The 16,185-nt window shown below is 43.0% G+C and overlaps 2 protein-coding genes across 4 annotated transcripts in view; one reads left to right on the plus strand and one right to left on the minus strand.

The window, feature by feature from the left end:
* The first annotated feature begins 99 nt into the window (after positions 1-99).
* RPL31 (ribosomal protein L31) lies at positions 100-6,501 on the plus strand. Its single transcript, XM_066268234.1, has 5 exons — positions 100-207; positions 535-641; positions 5,139-5,264; positions 6,236-6,348; positions 6,439-6,501. The coding sequence occupies exons 2-5, from the start codon at positions 535-537 to the stop codon at positions 6,468-6,470; spliced, it is 378 nt and encodes a 125-aa protein (XP_066124331.1). The 5' UTR covers positions 100-207; the 3' UTR covers positions 6,471-6,501.
* A 526-nt stretch (positions 6,502-7,027) lies between these two features.
* TBC1D8 (TBC1 domain family member 8) overlaps positions 7,028-16,185 on the minus strand; it is a 166,374-nt gene continuing 157,216 nt past the window's right edge. Inside the window, exons 16-20 of one of the 3 annotated variants that reach the window (XM_066268227.1) lie at positions 13,981-14,221; positions 13,393-13,458; positions 11,225-11,314; positions 10,802-10,899; positions 7,028-8,590 (exon numbers count right to left, since the gene is read on the minus strand). In XM_066268227.1, the coding sequence (XP_066124324.1) occupies positions 8,117-8,590; positions 10,802-10,899; positions 11,225-11,314; positions 13,393-13,458; positions 13,981-14,221 (969 nt within the window). In that variant the 3' untranslated portion in view covers positions 7,028-8,116. The other 2 variants (XM_066268228.1, XM_066268229.1) reach the window with 2 other exon arrangements.

Raw genomic sequence — 16,185 nt, forward strand, 5'->3', positions numbered from 1 at the left:
GCGCAGCCGACGCAGCTCAGTGGCCTCCCGGCGCTGCGTCCACGAAGCCCATCCAGCGACTCGCTTTACTCTAGGAACGCACGCCAATGACGCCACAGTCGCGCCTCTCGCGCCACCCGCCTCCAGGCGACCCGGAAGTTGTGTAATACTGTTTTCTCTCTCCCAGAATACCTCGCGCTTCCTTCTTTCCAACTTGGCCCCGACAAAGTGAGTATGGGCCGTGGGTCTTGGTCTCAGGAATCTGTCTCCATCCTCGCCTGCGATTGCACTGACTGGGATAGCGGCGCTTTTCCTGAGCTTAGCAGAGACTCCGCATCCCAAGAAACGGGAATATGCCTTGCGCTTAAGAGCTCGCGTAGCCTGGGAGGGAAAATGGCTTAGGGGCTCCAGGCCCTGGCGTTTCCGGGATGGGGGCACCTGAGGGGCGCGGATACTGGAGCGGTGGGACGGGCGGCCCCGTGAGGCCGTGCGGGAGGGAAGGTTAGGCTTGTGCATGGCCCCTCTGCTCAGAGCCTCCTTGTCGCCTGGGTTTAGATGGCTCCCGCAAAGAAGGGTGGCGAAAAGAAAAAGGGCCGTTCTGCCATCAACGAGGTAGTGACCAGAGAATACACCATCAACATCCACAAGCGCATCCACGGCGTGTGAGTATGCTGGTGGGGCCTTGGGACTCCGGTCTGGTTATCCCTGAGGTCCGTCGGGGATTGAAAGCTGGGGCTGCAGCATTTGCACGTCTTTCAAAGCTCTGGTCTGTATTCCGTGGACCATGTTTGCCGTTATAGGGTATAAGTGTAATGCTCGGAAGTTAATGATTGGAATCGTAAGGTGGAATATTAAGGTTTCTGGGAGAGCCGACTGGAGAAAGGAGGATAAAGCCATTCCACCCAGTGCTTGGAATGAAAGTAAATGGACTTGGGCAGGCGACAGGGTGAACGGTGTGTATGCGAGGGAAAGCGAAGCTGGATGTCTTAGACTCAACCAGTTAACCAAAACAGTCCTTTTCCGTGCCAGAATGTGAACACCTCGATGGAGTTATATTAGTTCTCTGACCCACAGAACCGTATTTCTCCATGTATAAGACGCACCTTAATTTGGGGGCTCGAAATTTGAAAGAAAAAAAGTATTACATAAGGTTAACTCAAGTTTAATTCATCATAAAATATATATAATTTCTCATCACTGTGAAAACTCCCATCCATTAGCTTGTCCTCATCTGTGTCTGGTGACGAATCCTTGTCTTCAACAATGAGCGCAAAAATCACAAAAAAGTGGGAAATGCAAGTAAAAAAAATTTACAACCACTGTATAAGACACACCCACTTTTAGACCCCAAACTTTTTTTGAAAAGTGCGTCTTGTACATAGGGAAGTACTGTAGATAACGTTCTATTGGTTGAGTTGTAATATCAGAAGTGAAACTGCTAGAGACAGGAAAAGGGTGTATTGATGGAGTTAATGGGGCTAAATTTGTAATGAGGATACATGAATTATGGGTTTGATGTATGAAAATGGGAGTAATTTTGAATGTTCTTTTTTTCCTGGGGTTTTTGTTTTTGTTTTTTTGGTGACAGAGGGACAAGGACAGACTGAAGGGAGAGAGATGAGAAGCATCATTTCTTCGTTGTGGCACCTTAGTTCATTGATTGCTTTCTCATATGGGCCTTGACTGGGGGGCTACAGCAGAGTGAGTGACCTCTTGCTCAAGCCAGCGACCCCGCACTCAAGCTGGTGAGCCTTGCTCAATCCAACTGAACCCATACTCAAGCCGACGACTTCAAGAGTTTCAAACCTGGGTCCTTCACATCCCAGTCCAGTGCTTTATCCACTGTGCCATTGCGTGGTCAGGCTGGAGTGTTTTTAATAGCAAGCGTTGTAGGGCAAAATAGTCTATTCAGGCACCAGTCTGGAGCAAAATTTCTTGCACTTGACTGGGTAGTCTATCCTGGGGACAACTCATTTTCCAAATGATTCAAATGTGCAGTGTTGTCCACATTGGGCCTAGCTGTTCAGCACTGCATTCCCAGCCAGAGGTTGGTCATGTGTGAGCCAGAGGGTATCGTGTGCATTGTCATTTGGGGCCTGGGGAGGGGGTCTCGGAGAGGGCTTCTGGGTCAAAAATCCAGTGCCTTTTTGTGCATTACTGCTTTTCTGAGTAACCACACTCCCTTCCTGCCACCCTTTTGGGGCATGCCTTTATTCATTTTGGACTTCATTCACGTCAAGCTCTTGCATATTAGGCCATGTCGGGCTCTGCGTATTTAGCAGAGAACCAAAAGATCCAACCGTCCTAGTTTACATATGGGAAGTTAGACAAGTATTAGATATGAAACAGTAAAATGTGCAGAGTGAGCCTGACCTGTGGTGGCGCAGTGGATAAAGCGTCGACCTGGAAATGCTGAGGTCGCCGGTTCGAAACCCTGGGCTTGCCTGGTCAAGGCACATATGGGAGTTGATGCTTCCAGCTCCTCCCCCCTGTCTCTCTCTCCTCTCTCTCTGTCTCTCTCTCTCTCTCCTCTCTAAAATGAATAAATAAAAATTTTAAAAAAAAAAATGTGCAGAGTGAAAAATAACGGTAAAAGGGGAGTTGTAAAAGCCATGCCAGTAATAGGACATTTGAAAAGTATGTGGGCCGTTAAAGGTGGGCAAGTTTTCAGGCATTTTGTGTTGTTACAAAAGCCGTACATGGGGACCTACATGGTACTAAACTCTGATCCTTTTCATTCCTTCTTGAATGGCTGCAATCGACAATTCATTTTTTTTGTAGAAATAAATGCTTTATTTGTATTACTTTCAAAGATTTCACAGTGCTGTATTTTTTCTGTCTCGCTGCTCCTTCTTAGTCTTCTTCATTGGTTCCTCCTCACAACCCATTCTCTTAATGTTGGGGAGTCCCAGGATTCAGTTCCTCTTTTCTAGGTGTTTAAGTAGACATTTCATACTTTATATGGCCCCAAAGAAAACTCCTGGTGTCCATCTTCAACCCTAACCTTCCTGTTTTTCTTGTGGCCTTCTCTATCTCAGTTATTGGCAAGTGGATGTATCTTGTTGGCTCTGCCTTTCAGTCTAACCCACTGTAATGGTCCCTTCGCCAGGCTTTCTCGTTTGAATGGTTAGTTTGCCTGACAGGTGGTGATGCAGTGGTAGAGCAGTGACCTGGACTGCTGAGGTCCCAAGTTCGAAAACCCGAGGTGGCCAGCTTGAGTGCAGGATAATTGACTTGACTCCATGGTTGCTAACTTGAGCCAAGGAGTCACTGACTCAGCTGGAGCCTCCCACCCCCAGTCAAGGCACTTAAGAGAAGCAATCAATGAACAACTAAAGTGCTGCAACTGTGAGTTGATGCTTCTCCCTTGTTTTTGTCTCTCACATGCATATGTGTGCTAAAAAGGAAAAAGATTGGTTAGTGTGCAGCTCCAAGCACTTGATCCTCAAATTCTCCATTGGACCCCCATCTTACTCAGATCAGAATCCAAAGTACTTTCTATGAACCCACGTGAACCAGCCACTTATTTTCTTAATCATACTAGGTATGTATCCAATTCCGGGTAGCTATTTGGTTTTATTTTTACTCACACACCCCTTGCTTGAATGCTTTTTCACACATACCAAAATGGCTGCCCTCATTTTCAGTTGTGTGTGTGTGACAGAGAGAGGGACAGATAGGAACAGAGACAGGAAGGGAGAGAGATGAGACGCATCATTTCTTCGTTGTGGCACCTTAGTTGTTCATTGATTGCTTTCTCATATGTGCCTTGACGGGGGGGGGGGGGGGGCGGTTACAGCAGACCAAGTGACCCGTGCTCAAGCCGGCAACCTTGGGGGTTTCAAGCCTGGGCCCTCCTCATCCCAGTCCAATGCTCTATTCACTGCGCCATCGCCAGGTTAGGCTCATCATCAGTTCTTAACTCTCTTATCTCCTTGGCCATTTTATTCAAACCAGCAATCTGCTTCCCTAATGCTCCTTATCTCTTCCCTGGTTTATTTTTTTCTGTCTTTACACCATCTGGTGTACTATGGGAGTGTTGCCTCCATAATCTGAAGGGGGGGAATTTTCTTATACCCATTGATGTTATTTCTAGCACCTTTTATTTCTAGATGTAAGGTTTTCAAAGGAATGACATGAGCCTGCTTACTTGCTAGAAATAACCAGGAGGTTGGTGAGAGTAGAACAGGGAGCAGGGAAGATATGTGGGGTGGGTGGAGTGTCAGGTCTTTTGTGGGTCTTGGGATGTTTTTGAGCAGAATTAAGTCACTCTAGCAGGCTCCATTTGTTACTTTCATCGGAGTCCATAAAGTTTGCCTTATCTGACAAGTATAAAGCATCTATTATGTGCCAGGCACTGTGGATTGGGTTACAGAGGTGAATCATTGACAGAGCCCTTTTTAACATGTACATTTTGGGGTGTTTGGGACACCTCTTTAGCTCTTGACTAAGAACTGCTCACTCTGCCCCACTTGTTATGGCCTTCACTTATGCAAATGTTTGACCATTTCTACCTGTAGTAAAGTTTTGTTTTTATCACATTTTTAAGTGAAAGCATGAAATTCAAATGGCTTTATGCATCCTTATCTGAACAGCACATTAATGGTATTTAGCTCACAGGAATTACTGACAGTGTCTGACACATACCAAGAACTCCCTAGAATTAGGTGTTATCTTTGTGCTTTGTGACTCTGCATTGCACGCCTCTGTTCTACTCACAGACCAAGTTAATGCACTTCTAAATTAGTATTGAATGGTCTCCAAAAACATGCCATGTCTTAAGATGAGACAAATCTAGTTATATTTTGACCTGGGGGTGCTTACTGTATTTATATAGTGTAGTGTTGTAGGCTTTTTGTTCAGGCGTATTCTAATATCAGTCTTTGATTATATTTTTGACAACTAGTATTTAGTTAAAGTTTATTAACAGTACTTAAGGATCATATGCAGAGCTGTATCCTACATCATTGAAAGTGGATTGTGTGTCTTTCTCCCAAGTGTACTAGTTGCTGGGCATTAAAATGCTCGTGGAAAAGAGGATTGGTCCTGCCTTGTTAAAAGTTTGGTTTAGACTTCTTGTATGAAAATAGAACATAGTAGGTATTTCGTTTGATTTTATACTCCTTTAATTCATTTATTTACCTGTATTTGAATCTAAGGGGTTTTAAGAAGCGTGCTCCTCGTGCGCTCAAAGAGATTCGGAAATTTGCCATGAAGGAGATGGGAACGCCAGATGTGCGCATTGACACCAGGCTCAACAAAGCTGTCTGGGCCAAAGGAATAAGGTACTAAAGTTTATCTGTGTTATAAGATGAACCTTTAAAATTACACCAGCTTAACCAGCTCACTCTGCACTGTTTATGTAAATTCAGTGATTAGCTAATGCATATAGAAGTCTTTAAAAAAAGTATGACAGTAACTCCAAGGGTGTGGTGACATCTGCAGAGAAGCCCTTTGACCTGGTGTTTGCTATGAGACCCAAGTGGTGAAGGAGCTGGCAGTTTAAGGGTCAGGCAGGAGTGCTGCACAGAGGATGTGATGGGTGCTGGGAACTGGCTGATGAAAGTGGAGTCAAACAAGTGACTGGAAGAACAGTGGATGGTGATGAAGAGTTAGGCAGAGAGCAGATCACGTGGGATCTTGTAGGTCATGGTGAAGAGTTTGGATTTATCTCTAGAAACCACAGGCAGTTTTACCTATCCTCCCCAGGCATGTTTGGTTGTCACTGTGGAGAGTGACTACAGGCCAAAATTGTGGTAAACAACATCCTAGAATGCACAAGGTAGCCCCCACAACAAAGAGCCCTGCTTGTAAGCAGGAGAGTGGTGTTTGCTGTGAGGAACAGTGGAAGGTGCTGGACTGGACATGGGACCAGCTAAGGGCAGTGGCACAGGTATGGGCTAAGCGATCATGAGAGAGTGGAGTGGGGCAGCATGTGGTATCTAGCTAGTATTTCAACGCTGAGGTTGGATAGGGTGGCAGAGAAGGACCTGAGATCCAGTCTTGCAGTGGGCCAGCACTGAGTGTTGCAGTAGAAATGTGTCTGTTAAGGGAGCTACCCATAGTGATGACCTCTTGTAGATAAGGCAGGAGTGGTGCCATAGAGGCCAAGAGTAGTCCCAAGTTTCAGGACATGACATCCTCAGACCAATAAAAGGAGAAAGTACGACCCACTGATGCTGCGGAGGTTGAGTGAGATAAGAGGACTATAGGCATAAGGTAGGGCACTGAGTTTACCAGTCCTTTCTTTTTAAAGGAATGTCCCATACCGGATCCGGGTGCGCTTGTCCAGAAAACGTAATGAGGATGAAGATTCGCCAAACAAGCTCTATACATTAGTCACCTATGTACCTGTAACCACTTTCAAAAGTAAGTTTTACCCCATTCCACAGAGCTGTCTTAACAGATCAGAAGGATAATGTAATGTGTGGATATGACTGCCTGTCTCTTCTTTTGCAGATCTACAGACAGTTAATGTGGATGAGAATTAATTGTCAAATAAAGTGATAAAACTGCCTTGGAGGTTTGCTTTTCCATTTTTAGTAGCAATGTGACTTGTTTGTGTATGTTAAGAATCATTGGGAAAGTTTTTCCTTATCCCTTCCTCAAGCCCCGGAAGTTTCTGAATATTTGGACAAGGCTTAAGCAGGTTTTTAAAAGTGATTTTTGAAGTGTGGCCTGACTTCAGAACAAGTATCGAGGTAGTGGGGACATTGGAAGTGTAATGTTAGTGCTTTTACATGCATGTTTTGTTGATTCTAAGATATATTTTCCAGAAACTAGAATATAGACTGCAGTTGCCATTGGCCTATTTTTTTTTTTTTTTTTTTTTTTTTTTTTCATTTTTCTGAAGCTGGAAACAGGGAGAGACAGTCAGACAGACTCCCGCATGCGCCCGACCGGGATCCACCCGGCACGCCCACCAGGGGGCAATGCTCTGCCCATCCTGGGCATCACCATGTTGCGACCAGAGCCACTCTAGCGCCTGAGGCAGAGGCCACAGAGCTATCCCCAGCGCCCGGGCCATCTTTGCTCCAATGGAGCCTTGGCTGCGGGAGGGGAAGAGAGAGACAGAGAGGAAGGCGCGGCGGAGGGGTGGAGAAGCAAATGGGCGCTTCTGTGTGCCCTGGCCGGGAATCGAACCCGGGTCCTCCGCGCGCTAGGCCGACGCTCTACCGCTGAGCCAACCGGCCAGGGCTTCTTTTAATTTTTAACAAACTAAAATGATGCAACTGATAGTGTCTTAGTTTTGATGAAATATATAGAGAGTTAACATTACCTCATTTGTAATGGCCCCATGAGGTATTTTTTAGTCCCACTTTAGTGGAGCTATAGCTCAGAGGTAAAGCTTATACAATCCAAAACCTGCTAAATTCAGCATGAAAGCACAGAGTTAAGGGGATTATATTACCTTACTATTTAACACCACTATAAGAGGTCACTTCTGAAGCCCTGTTGGTGGTGGTAGTGCACAGCTACTAACATTGAGGACTAGTCACTAAAAACACAACTTGAGGGGGAGGGGACATCTCCAGTTTAACTGTGCACTGGCACAGTCCAGACCATAGACACTCAGTGTAAGGTATAATCAAGGCCAAAGGCAATACAAAAAATTCTTTATTAAAAAATTGGGAGGCCAACATTGAAAAGCATAGTTTGTATACATTTTTGTAAGGGCAAAAGTGAATACAATCAAATATATTAAAATGGTTTCAATTACCAGCATTGAAACAAAACTTGTGCCCCCCCCCCCCCAAAACCGGGCCCAATGCAACTGCATAGACATTGGCTCTTAGACCTTGAAAGGGAACTTGATTCTGGACCTCCCATTACCCTTGTGAAAAGTGAGAGCTCGAGCATCTTGTCTCTGGATTAGCATGATACGTAGGACTCTGGTGTTCTAAGAAAAAAAATCACAGTAGAAGTACCTGTTCCAGCAAATCTGATGGAAGTGAAACTGGTAATTCTCTTAATGAATAAATATTACTGTTTTAGGTTTCTCTGGCCACAACTGGGGTGGTCAGGTTGCTTACCAGATACTCAATTTGTGGAGCATACTCAGGATGAATCAGCCTGAAATATGGATGTATGGGCTGACAACCCATGAAACTGTGGTCCTGGCTTTACTATGGCAGACTCAACTCTTCAGCAGATTGCTCTTTTGCCTGAGTTCAGGCTGTGATTGGCTGCTCATTTCAAAAGTTTTGAGACTGTACTGATTGATCTTGGCATTTTCAAGTCTGGATTTAATGTCCAGTGGTTTTTCAAAAAAGTTTACTAATGACTGTTCAGTCAGAAGTGAGGCTAAAATATGTTCAAGGGAGACGGTCCAGTCCCCTTCTGCCTCTTCAGGAAATGCCTGGGAGTCCTGGGAAATTATTCCTGTGTCATTGTCCACAAACACAGAGTCCTGCTCTGGAGAAGGAGCTGAAGCCAGCAGCTCCCCCTCACCTTCCTGGGAGCAGCTCCCAGAGCTACTGCTCTGCTGCCCCACCTCTCCAATCTGCAACAGCAGAGTGGTGACTGTGGCAATGGCTTGATACAGATTGTTTTCTTCTGGGTCTTCGTGGAACATACTGAACAAAGTTTTACAAAACTGGATAAATTCTCTCTGTAACAAAAGAAAATCTTATTTTATATATATGGCAGCATAACCGGAATGGAAGTATGCTTTTTCTTTTTAACTTAGTACTTAGAGAAAACTACTTAATACTTTTTGAGGCAGAATATAAGAAAAGGTAGCCTGACCAGGCAGTGGTGCAGTGGATAGAGTGTCTGACTGGTATGCAGAGGACCCAGGTTCAAAACCCCGAGGTTACCAGCCTGAGTGCGGGCTCATCTGTTTTGAGCAAGGGGTCACTCGCTCTGCTGTAGCCCCCCGGTCAGTGCACATATGAGAAAACAACTAAAGTGCTGCAACAAAGAATTGATACTTCTCATCCTTCTCCCTTTCAATCTGTCTGTTCCTATCTGTCCCTCTCTCTGTCTCTGTCACAGAAAAAAAGACAAGGTAGTCTCTGGCCTTTGATTCCAGGGAATTTCAGCACACTTAGAAGTGTGCTGTTTGTCTATACCAGGGGTAGTCAACCTTTTTATACCTACCACCCACTTTTGTATCTCCTGTTAGTAAAATTTTCTAACCACCCACCGGTTGCACAGTAATGGTGATTTATAAAGTAGGGAAGTAACTTTACTTTATAAAATTTATAAAGCAGAGTTACAGCAAGTTAAAGCATATAATAATAATTACTTACCAAGTACTTTATGTCGGATTTTTGCTAAGTTTGGCAGAGTAAATCTTGATAAAACAACTTACTGTAGTTAAATCTTTTTATTTATACTTTGGTTGCTCCGCTACCACCCACCATGAAAGCTGGAACGCCCACTAATGGGCGGTAGGGATCAGGTTGACTACCACTGGTCTATACAGTAACTACTAAGAAATATGTGCATATCTTTAACCCAGCAAGTCATTTAGAGCAATCAATGCATACAAAAGCTAAGGTTTGTAATAGCAGAAAATATTTTTAAAAACCCTGGCCAGTTTGTTCAGTGGTAGAGCATCAACCTGGTATGTGGATGTCCCAGGTTTGATTCCTGGTCAGGACACACAGGAGAAGCACGCATCTGTTTCTCCACCCCTCCCCTTCACTTTTCTCTTTCTCCCTCCCTCTCCTGCAGCCATGGCTCAGTTGGAGTAAGTTGGCCCCAGGTACTGAGGATGGCTCCATGGCCTCCGCCTCAGGCACTAAGAAGAGCTCAGTTGCTAAGCAACAGTAACACCCCAGATGGGCAGAGCAGCCATCCCCCCCAGTGGGCTTGCCCAGTGGATCCTGGTCCGGATGCATGGCCAGAGTCTGTCTACCTCTCTGCCTCTCACTGAATTTAAAAAAAGGAAAAATTTGGAAGCAGCTTCAATATTATGACTAAAATAAGGTCTGCTCATCTGGTGGGAAGACCGTGCAACAACAAAAAGGGTGTAAAATAAGGGCAGTGGACTGAAGCGGAATGATTTAGGAGAAATCCATGATTATTTTAACATAAACTAAAGCCAGGTTTTGAAGCAGCCCATACATTGTATCAGAATGGTAATGCTGACAGCTGGGTGATGAGATTTAAATTATTTTTTTAATTGAGGTATAAACTGACCTGCAATATTGAGATTTAACTATCCAAGGAGTAAAGGGAAAATTTGAAAGGAACTTCCCCTACAGAGTACAGCAATACTTCTCAAATTTGAGATAATGAATCCCAAAAGATGGGTATGTGTTAGCACCAAAAAGATTTGGATCCTAGAATGAAGGATTCTTTTCAGCTTGAAGTCTGCTTTTCCCAAACACTGGGAGGAACCATTTTCAAATAAAAATAAATTAACCTACCACCACCCTATGGCACAGACACCTCTTCTGGAGATGACACAGGTTTTGGAGACTTGTAAATAGTCTTATTATTATATATAATCAATGATTTTTAGGCAACTAGAAGTAGACTGATTTTTAAGGGAAGAGAGCTGTATTGACAGTGCCCCCTATATGTTTATGCCCCCTACTAGGGAATAAATTCTTCATCACAACGTAGGTAAATGAATATAATAGAAAAGCGCTTCAGAGACATGAAGCAGCCTCCTGTTTTAAGATGCTTTGACTATCTCAATGGATCTCTTTTTAAGTATTTCTCATTATATAATGTTTAGTTCCCAGAAGTGACAAGGTCCTTTGATTATAGCTTTGGAGGTAAAGGGGCCCAGCTTCACTTTCAAGCTGACTTCTGAACAAAGCATTTGGCAAAGTAGTTCATTCTTTACACAAAATAAAGTCCATACCTGGCTCATTTGGGGCAACTCAGCCTCAGTTTTATTTTTTTCTTTGGCTAAATCCTTAATCATCTGCTTTAGTTGTTTCTGATAATCAGTTGCATCCCCTAAGACAAAGGAAACACAATACATACTTCAGTCTAAATCAGTAAAAGCCACATACATGGAAGGGGATAGTGAGGCAATGAGGAACACATGATATGGGAGGGACAGTTTGCATTACAACTGACCACAAATGGGGCACACAGCTGGGAGACTACAAGAGGACCCCTGAAACATGAAGCAAAAGGAATAAGCATGATAGGGTTACAGGACAGTCACCCGGTAGGTACACTGTGACTGCAAGTTCTGGCTCTGCTAAGTCTCAGGCAGGGAGTAGATACGTCTAAGAGCCGCAGTCTTGCTCTTGACAGGAGGTAACCAGGTACATGCCATTTGATTTACCAAAAACTAGGGGTCTTGATGTCGACAACAGAGGATTCTTCAGTGGTGATTGGCTGTCTTGGTCATTTTCAGTGAATGCTTTAAAAAAAGATGAAATTGAACAATTTTATCTTAACCAAAACCAAAGCATTTTAGGTAAGAAAAACAAGGCTAAGCCAGCAGCCCCGCAACCTGTGGGCTGCATCCTTAGTAGGGTGGGTGTATGAACCCAGGTGTACACTACACCAAGCAATGTCTGGATACACAAGCGTAAAGAAGCATCTTTTCCTGGATGTATGTAGATACTGTTGTAATTAAAGATAAACCAATTGATAGGACCAGGCCAATACTGGCCTAGAAAAATATATGTAATAAAATCCATTTTGTTTAAATATATGTAAGTTTAAAAATATGTATATACTACACAAAAATTTTTATAAACACCAAATCTTTGGATAGGATAATAGGTAACTTTTAAACTTCGTTATCTTTCTATAATAGAGCAAACACTGCTATACTACATAATTTCTAACAAAAATTGAAAAAAGCTTTACTGAATTCAAAGCATTTAATTATGAGTTGAAATTCACAAAAATACTATTATATTGGAACCCTAATGTACAGGTGGTGGAAATTTAAAACATTACAGCCATTTTGGAAAACAGTCTGGCAGTTCCTCAAAAAGTTAAATTACTATCCAGCCCAGAAATTCCACTAGGGAAATGAAGGTGTGTCAACTCAAAAACTTGTACACCAGTATTTGCAGCAGCCTTGTGAAAAGCCAAGAAGTGGAAACAAACCCCAACTATTCCTCAGCTGATGAACATAAATTATGACATGCACACCAACTGGAGTATCAAGTTTAGCCATAACAAGGAACAAAGCACTGATACATGCTACAACAGTGAAAGCAACCAGACAAGAAAGAACACATGTATTCCATGATTCCCTTTATACAAGTATCAAGAGGAAACAAATCTACAAACAGGAAACGGGAGGAAATGGCTGGATTGGGGACAATGCTAAAAGGCATGGGCTTTCTCTTTGGAATAATGAAAATGTCCTAAAATTGTGATGATGGTTAGTTACATAACTAAAAATACTACAAGTTATTGGATTTTATGCTTTGAATTATTCAACTTATAAAGGGGATTAAGATGTATTCTCATTTTAAAAGTTGAAGCTTATGGAGGTGGGAAGGGAGAAAAAGGGTGAAATGGAAATGGAAAGAGACTTTACTTGGGGCATGATGCAGACGGTGTAGAGGGTGTTATATTGACTTGAAACCATGTCAACATAAAAAGTTAATTAATCAAGTTTTAAACCGGTTGAAGTTTACTAGTAAGACATTCACTAAGAATAAATCAGACACAACTCAGTTGTGATTGCACAAATATCCACAAGATGTCACCAAAGTCTTGAGTAAGCTACGCTCTTTCCTTGAAAGGTAGGTTTGCTTTTTTGTTTTGTTTTGTTTTTATAATAGATATTAAGTGATTCTCTTCCCTAACTTTGCCCAAAACAAATTCTACACAGCATGTATGAGAAGCCGCTCAGAAACTGAATAGTAGGGAAATTAAAAACACTGGATGGTACTTGGGGCAGTCATGATGGAAATACGTTTCCTAGATAATAGCCACTGAGATGTCAACAGGATATGGGGTTCCCTACCCTCACTAGAGCTGGCTGTATCAAACAGAAGAAACATGTATGCAGGTTACTCTAACAAAGTGCTCTAACAGAAGAACCAATTCACACAAATGCCATAGGAGCATAGAGAGGAAAAATTATTTCAAGCAGTGGGTGAGTGTTCAGGAAGTAGGCAGTTAAAGTATAAACAGTGATAAGGAACTAGAAAGGCCAACCAAACAGCAGTACTTCCCAACCTCTCCAGTCCTGGCACACAGAAAACACAGCAAGGACTGTACCCTAGGGTCCAATGATTTGAAGGAGAGAGGGGGAGGGGGAGAGAAACAGAGAAGAGGGAGTTAGGGGGAGAGAGAAGCAGAGAGAAAGAAGCATCAACTTATTGTTTCACTTAGTTCCATTTAGTTGTGTGCTCAATGATTACTTCTTGTATGTGCCCTGACCCTCAGCGTTTGGTGTACCAGGACAACACTATCCACTAAGCCACTCAGCCAGGGCCAGTGCCTAATTTTTTACTCAGAATTTCTTACCTGGAGGAATATGAAGCCTATATAACAGTTTAATTTTCTCATTCATTTCTCCATGATACATAATATCTGCCAGAAAGAGAAAGAGAGTCAATGAAAATGGTTAAAGTATACTTTACATGACAAAGTCACTGGAAAGAGAACTTAGTAAGGTCAACACTGGTTGACCCAACACTTCCTTTCCCTACTCCCAGACATACTGCATTTGCAATGAAAACATGACAATAGGTAGTGATGGTGTCCACTGAGCTACAAGATAACTTAATGAATTTTGTATGGCCTCATACCTTTTGAAAGATTTTAATTTTGTAAGTGTTAAGAACTTGGTTTCTAACAAGCCACCACCACACCCTGGGCACCAAGGAGAACAAGGTCAACGACCTTGTATGCCAAGAGCCTAAGCCCCCGCCCCTTAAGGAAGCATAAAAACAGTCACATGAGGAGTCTTCAGAGTGATTTTTAAAATCACAAACTCATGTCAGGCCAATCACTAGTACATTTCATCATCTGGATCTAACTGCTACATAATCCACTTTGTATTGTATTCATAACTTGCATCCCAGATCAACCCACTGCAATAAACAGTCATACCAAGACAGCTCACAAATGCTTTGAATTCGATTAGATGGTCCATGTTGTCATCCAGAAGCCTGAACGTCCTTTCAGCAAGGATCTTTGTGTGAACTCCACAGGTCCATGGCGAGACAAGCTGAAACAGGTGTGTAAACTGCTGGGCATCTATGCGGTACTGTTCTGCATAGGGCCTGCTGGGGTCATGGCGTGGGGCCAAAGGCCTGGGCTGTTCCCAGTAACAGCTCATCATGTGTTCTCTCTTGAAACAAGAGGGAGAGAGGGATCGTGGGAGATGGCAGCACACCTCACAGCCCAAGCTAACAGAACCTCGAATGGTTTACTTTGCCCTGTAAAATTATCATGTACTGAATAAGCAACATTATAACACAAATGAAAAAAATTACAATCTCACCATTCTAATCAGATGTAAAAGTGTTTCCTTATTACTACATGAATATGTAATTTTGACACCTCTTTTTCTTAGAGTATTTTTTCATTGTAGCAAATAGCAAATACACTGCTCACAAAAATTAGGGGATATTTTCAAAATGAATAAGCATTTGATTTTTTTATTAAGCAACATCAGGAAAGCAAAGGACAAATCAAAGTTGTTTGATTATGCAAATGAGATATGCAAAACCAACTTTTATTTCATTGGTGAAAATGCACTGTACAAAAGGCTGAAAGTACTGGAGTATCTGCACAGTCCCTGATCTTTAAAGTGCACATCTTACAATTTCCCAGCCCTCGCAATGCCCTTGCAACATGATTTGCCTGAATGCGAAGTCTGGAGAGCCATGGGATGTCTTGAAGCTGGTCAAACACAGAGGACAGTGACAACAGCACCCGGAACATCCCAAAGCATGATTAGCAGACTGTGGAATCACTTTCAAGAGACTGGCACAGTACAAAGAAGACAAGGGCAGGGTCACTCATCCGTCACAACGGCAAGAGACTGCTACTTGACCTTATTGGCAAGAAGGAATAGGTGCAGCAATGCAACAGAGCTCTGGGGACAGTTTCTTGCTGCCACTTAATAATAGATATGCACCCAGACAGTACGAAATCGGCTCCATCGTGTTGGACTGCATGCCTGGCGATCAATGGTATGCATTCCATTATCTGCTGAACACCACAGAACCTGTAGAAGGTGGTTTGATGAACATCGTCGTTAGACCTATGATGAGTGGTCAACTGTTCTCTGATGAGTCACGGTTCAGTCTGCAGCCTGACAATCATCCTGCCCTGATCTGGTGTGAACGAGGAACATGGGAAAAGCCACATTTCATGTGAGAAAGGGACTCCTTCGGTGGTGGTGGAATCATGGTGAGGGCTGGCATCAGCAGTGGTGGTTGTACCAACTTTCACGTCATCAGAAACGGATCTCTGACTACTGTCAGATATCGAGATAAGGCCCTGCACCCTACAGTGGAACCCTATGCTGGAGCAGTTAGAAACAACTTCCTTTTCATGGACAATAATGCAAGTCCCCACTGTGCGCATCTCATCAACATGCTTCAGAGGCAGTAATCAAACGGATGGACTGGCCTTCACGTTCTTCAGACCTGAATCCCATTGAACATGCTTGGGATGCACTGGGAAGACGTCTGGCAAACCATCCAATGCCTCCCACCACACTTCTTGACCTGGAGGTTGCCCTGGAGCAAGAGTGGCAGAGAATCCCACAAGAACTGCTGGACAGTCTGATCCTGTCCTGCCCCATCACTGTCAGTGTGTTTTGGCAGTCTTGGGTGACCATACACCCTACTGAACAGTCAATGTCTGGCATCCTTGTCCAGTTTAACATGCTCCTGTTCATCCCCACCAATATGTCACTTGCTACTCAATCACAATAATTGAATTTGCATCTATTTGCATAATCAAACAACTTTCTTTGACTTGTTTCCTTTTCTGATGTTCTTGTTTAATAAAAAAAATCAAATGCTTTTTATTATCATTCATATTCAATTTGAAATATCCCCTTATTTTTCTGAGCAATATATATATAACAAAATTTACCATTTTAACCATTTCTTAAATGTACAGTCAGGTGCCCGAGTTTTAATAATAGATGACATACAATTTTCATTCCGGTATTTTCTCTTAAAGTCATATTTGAAAATCAAAATGTACTAGCCAAAGCTATAGGTACAAAGAAACTAGCAACACTGGTTCCCTGTCAAAAGGAAAAATGAGGGTAGGAACCCAAACGTTGGTGTGAGG

Source organism: Saccopteryx bilineata, chromosome 3, assembly GCF_036850765.1.
Source record: "Saccopteryx bilineata isolate mSacBil1 chromosome 3, mSacBil1_pri_phased_curated, whole genome shotgun sequence".
Taxonomy (NCBI): Eukaryota; Metazoa; Chordata; class Mammalia; order Chiroptera; family Emballonuridae; genus Saccopteryx; species Saccopteryx bilineata.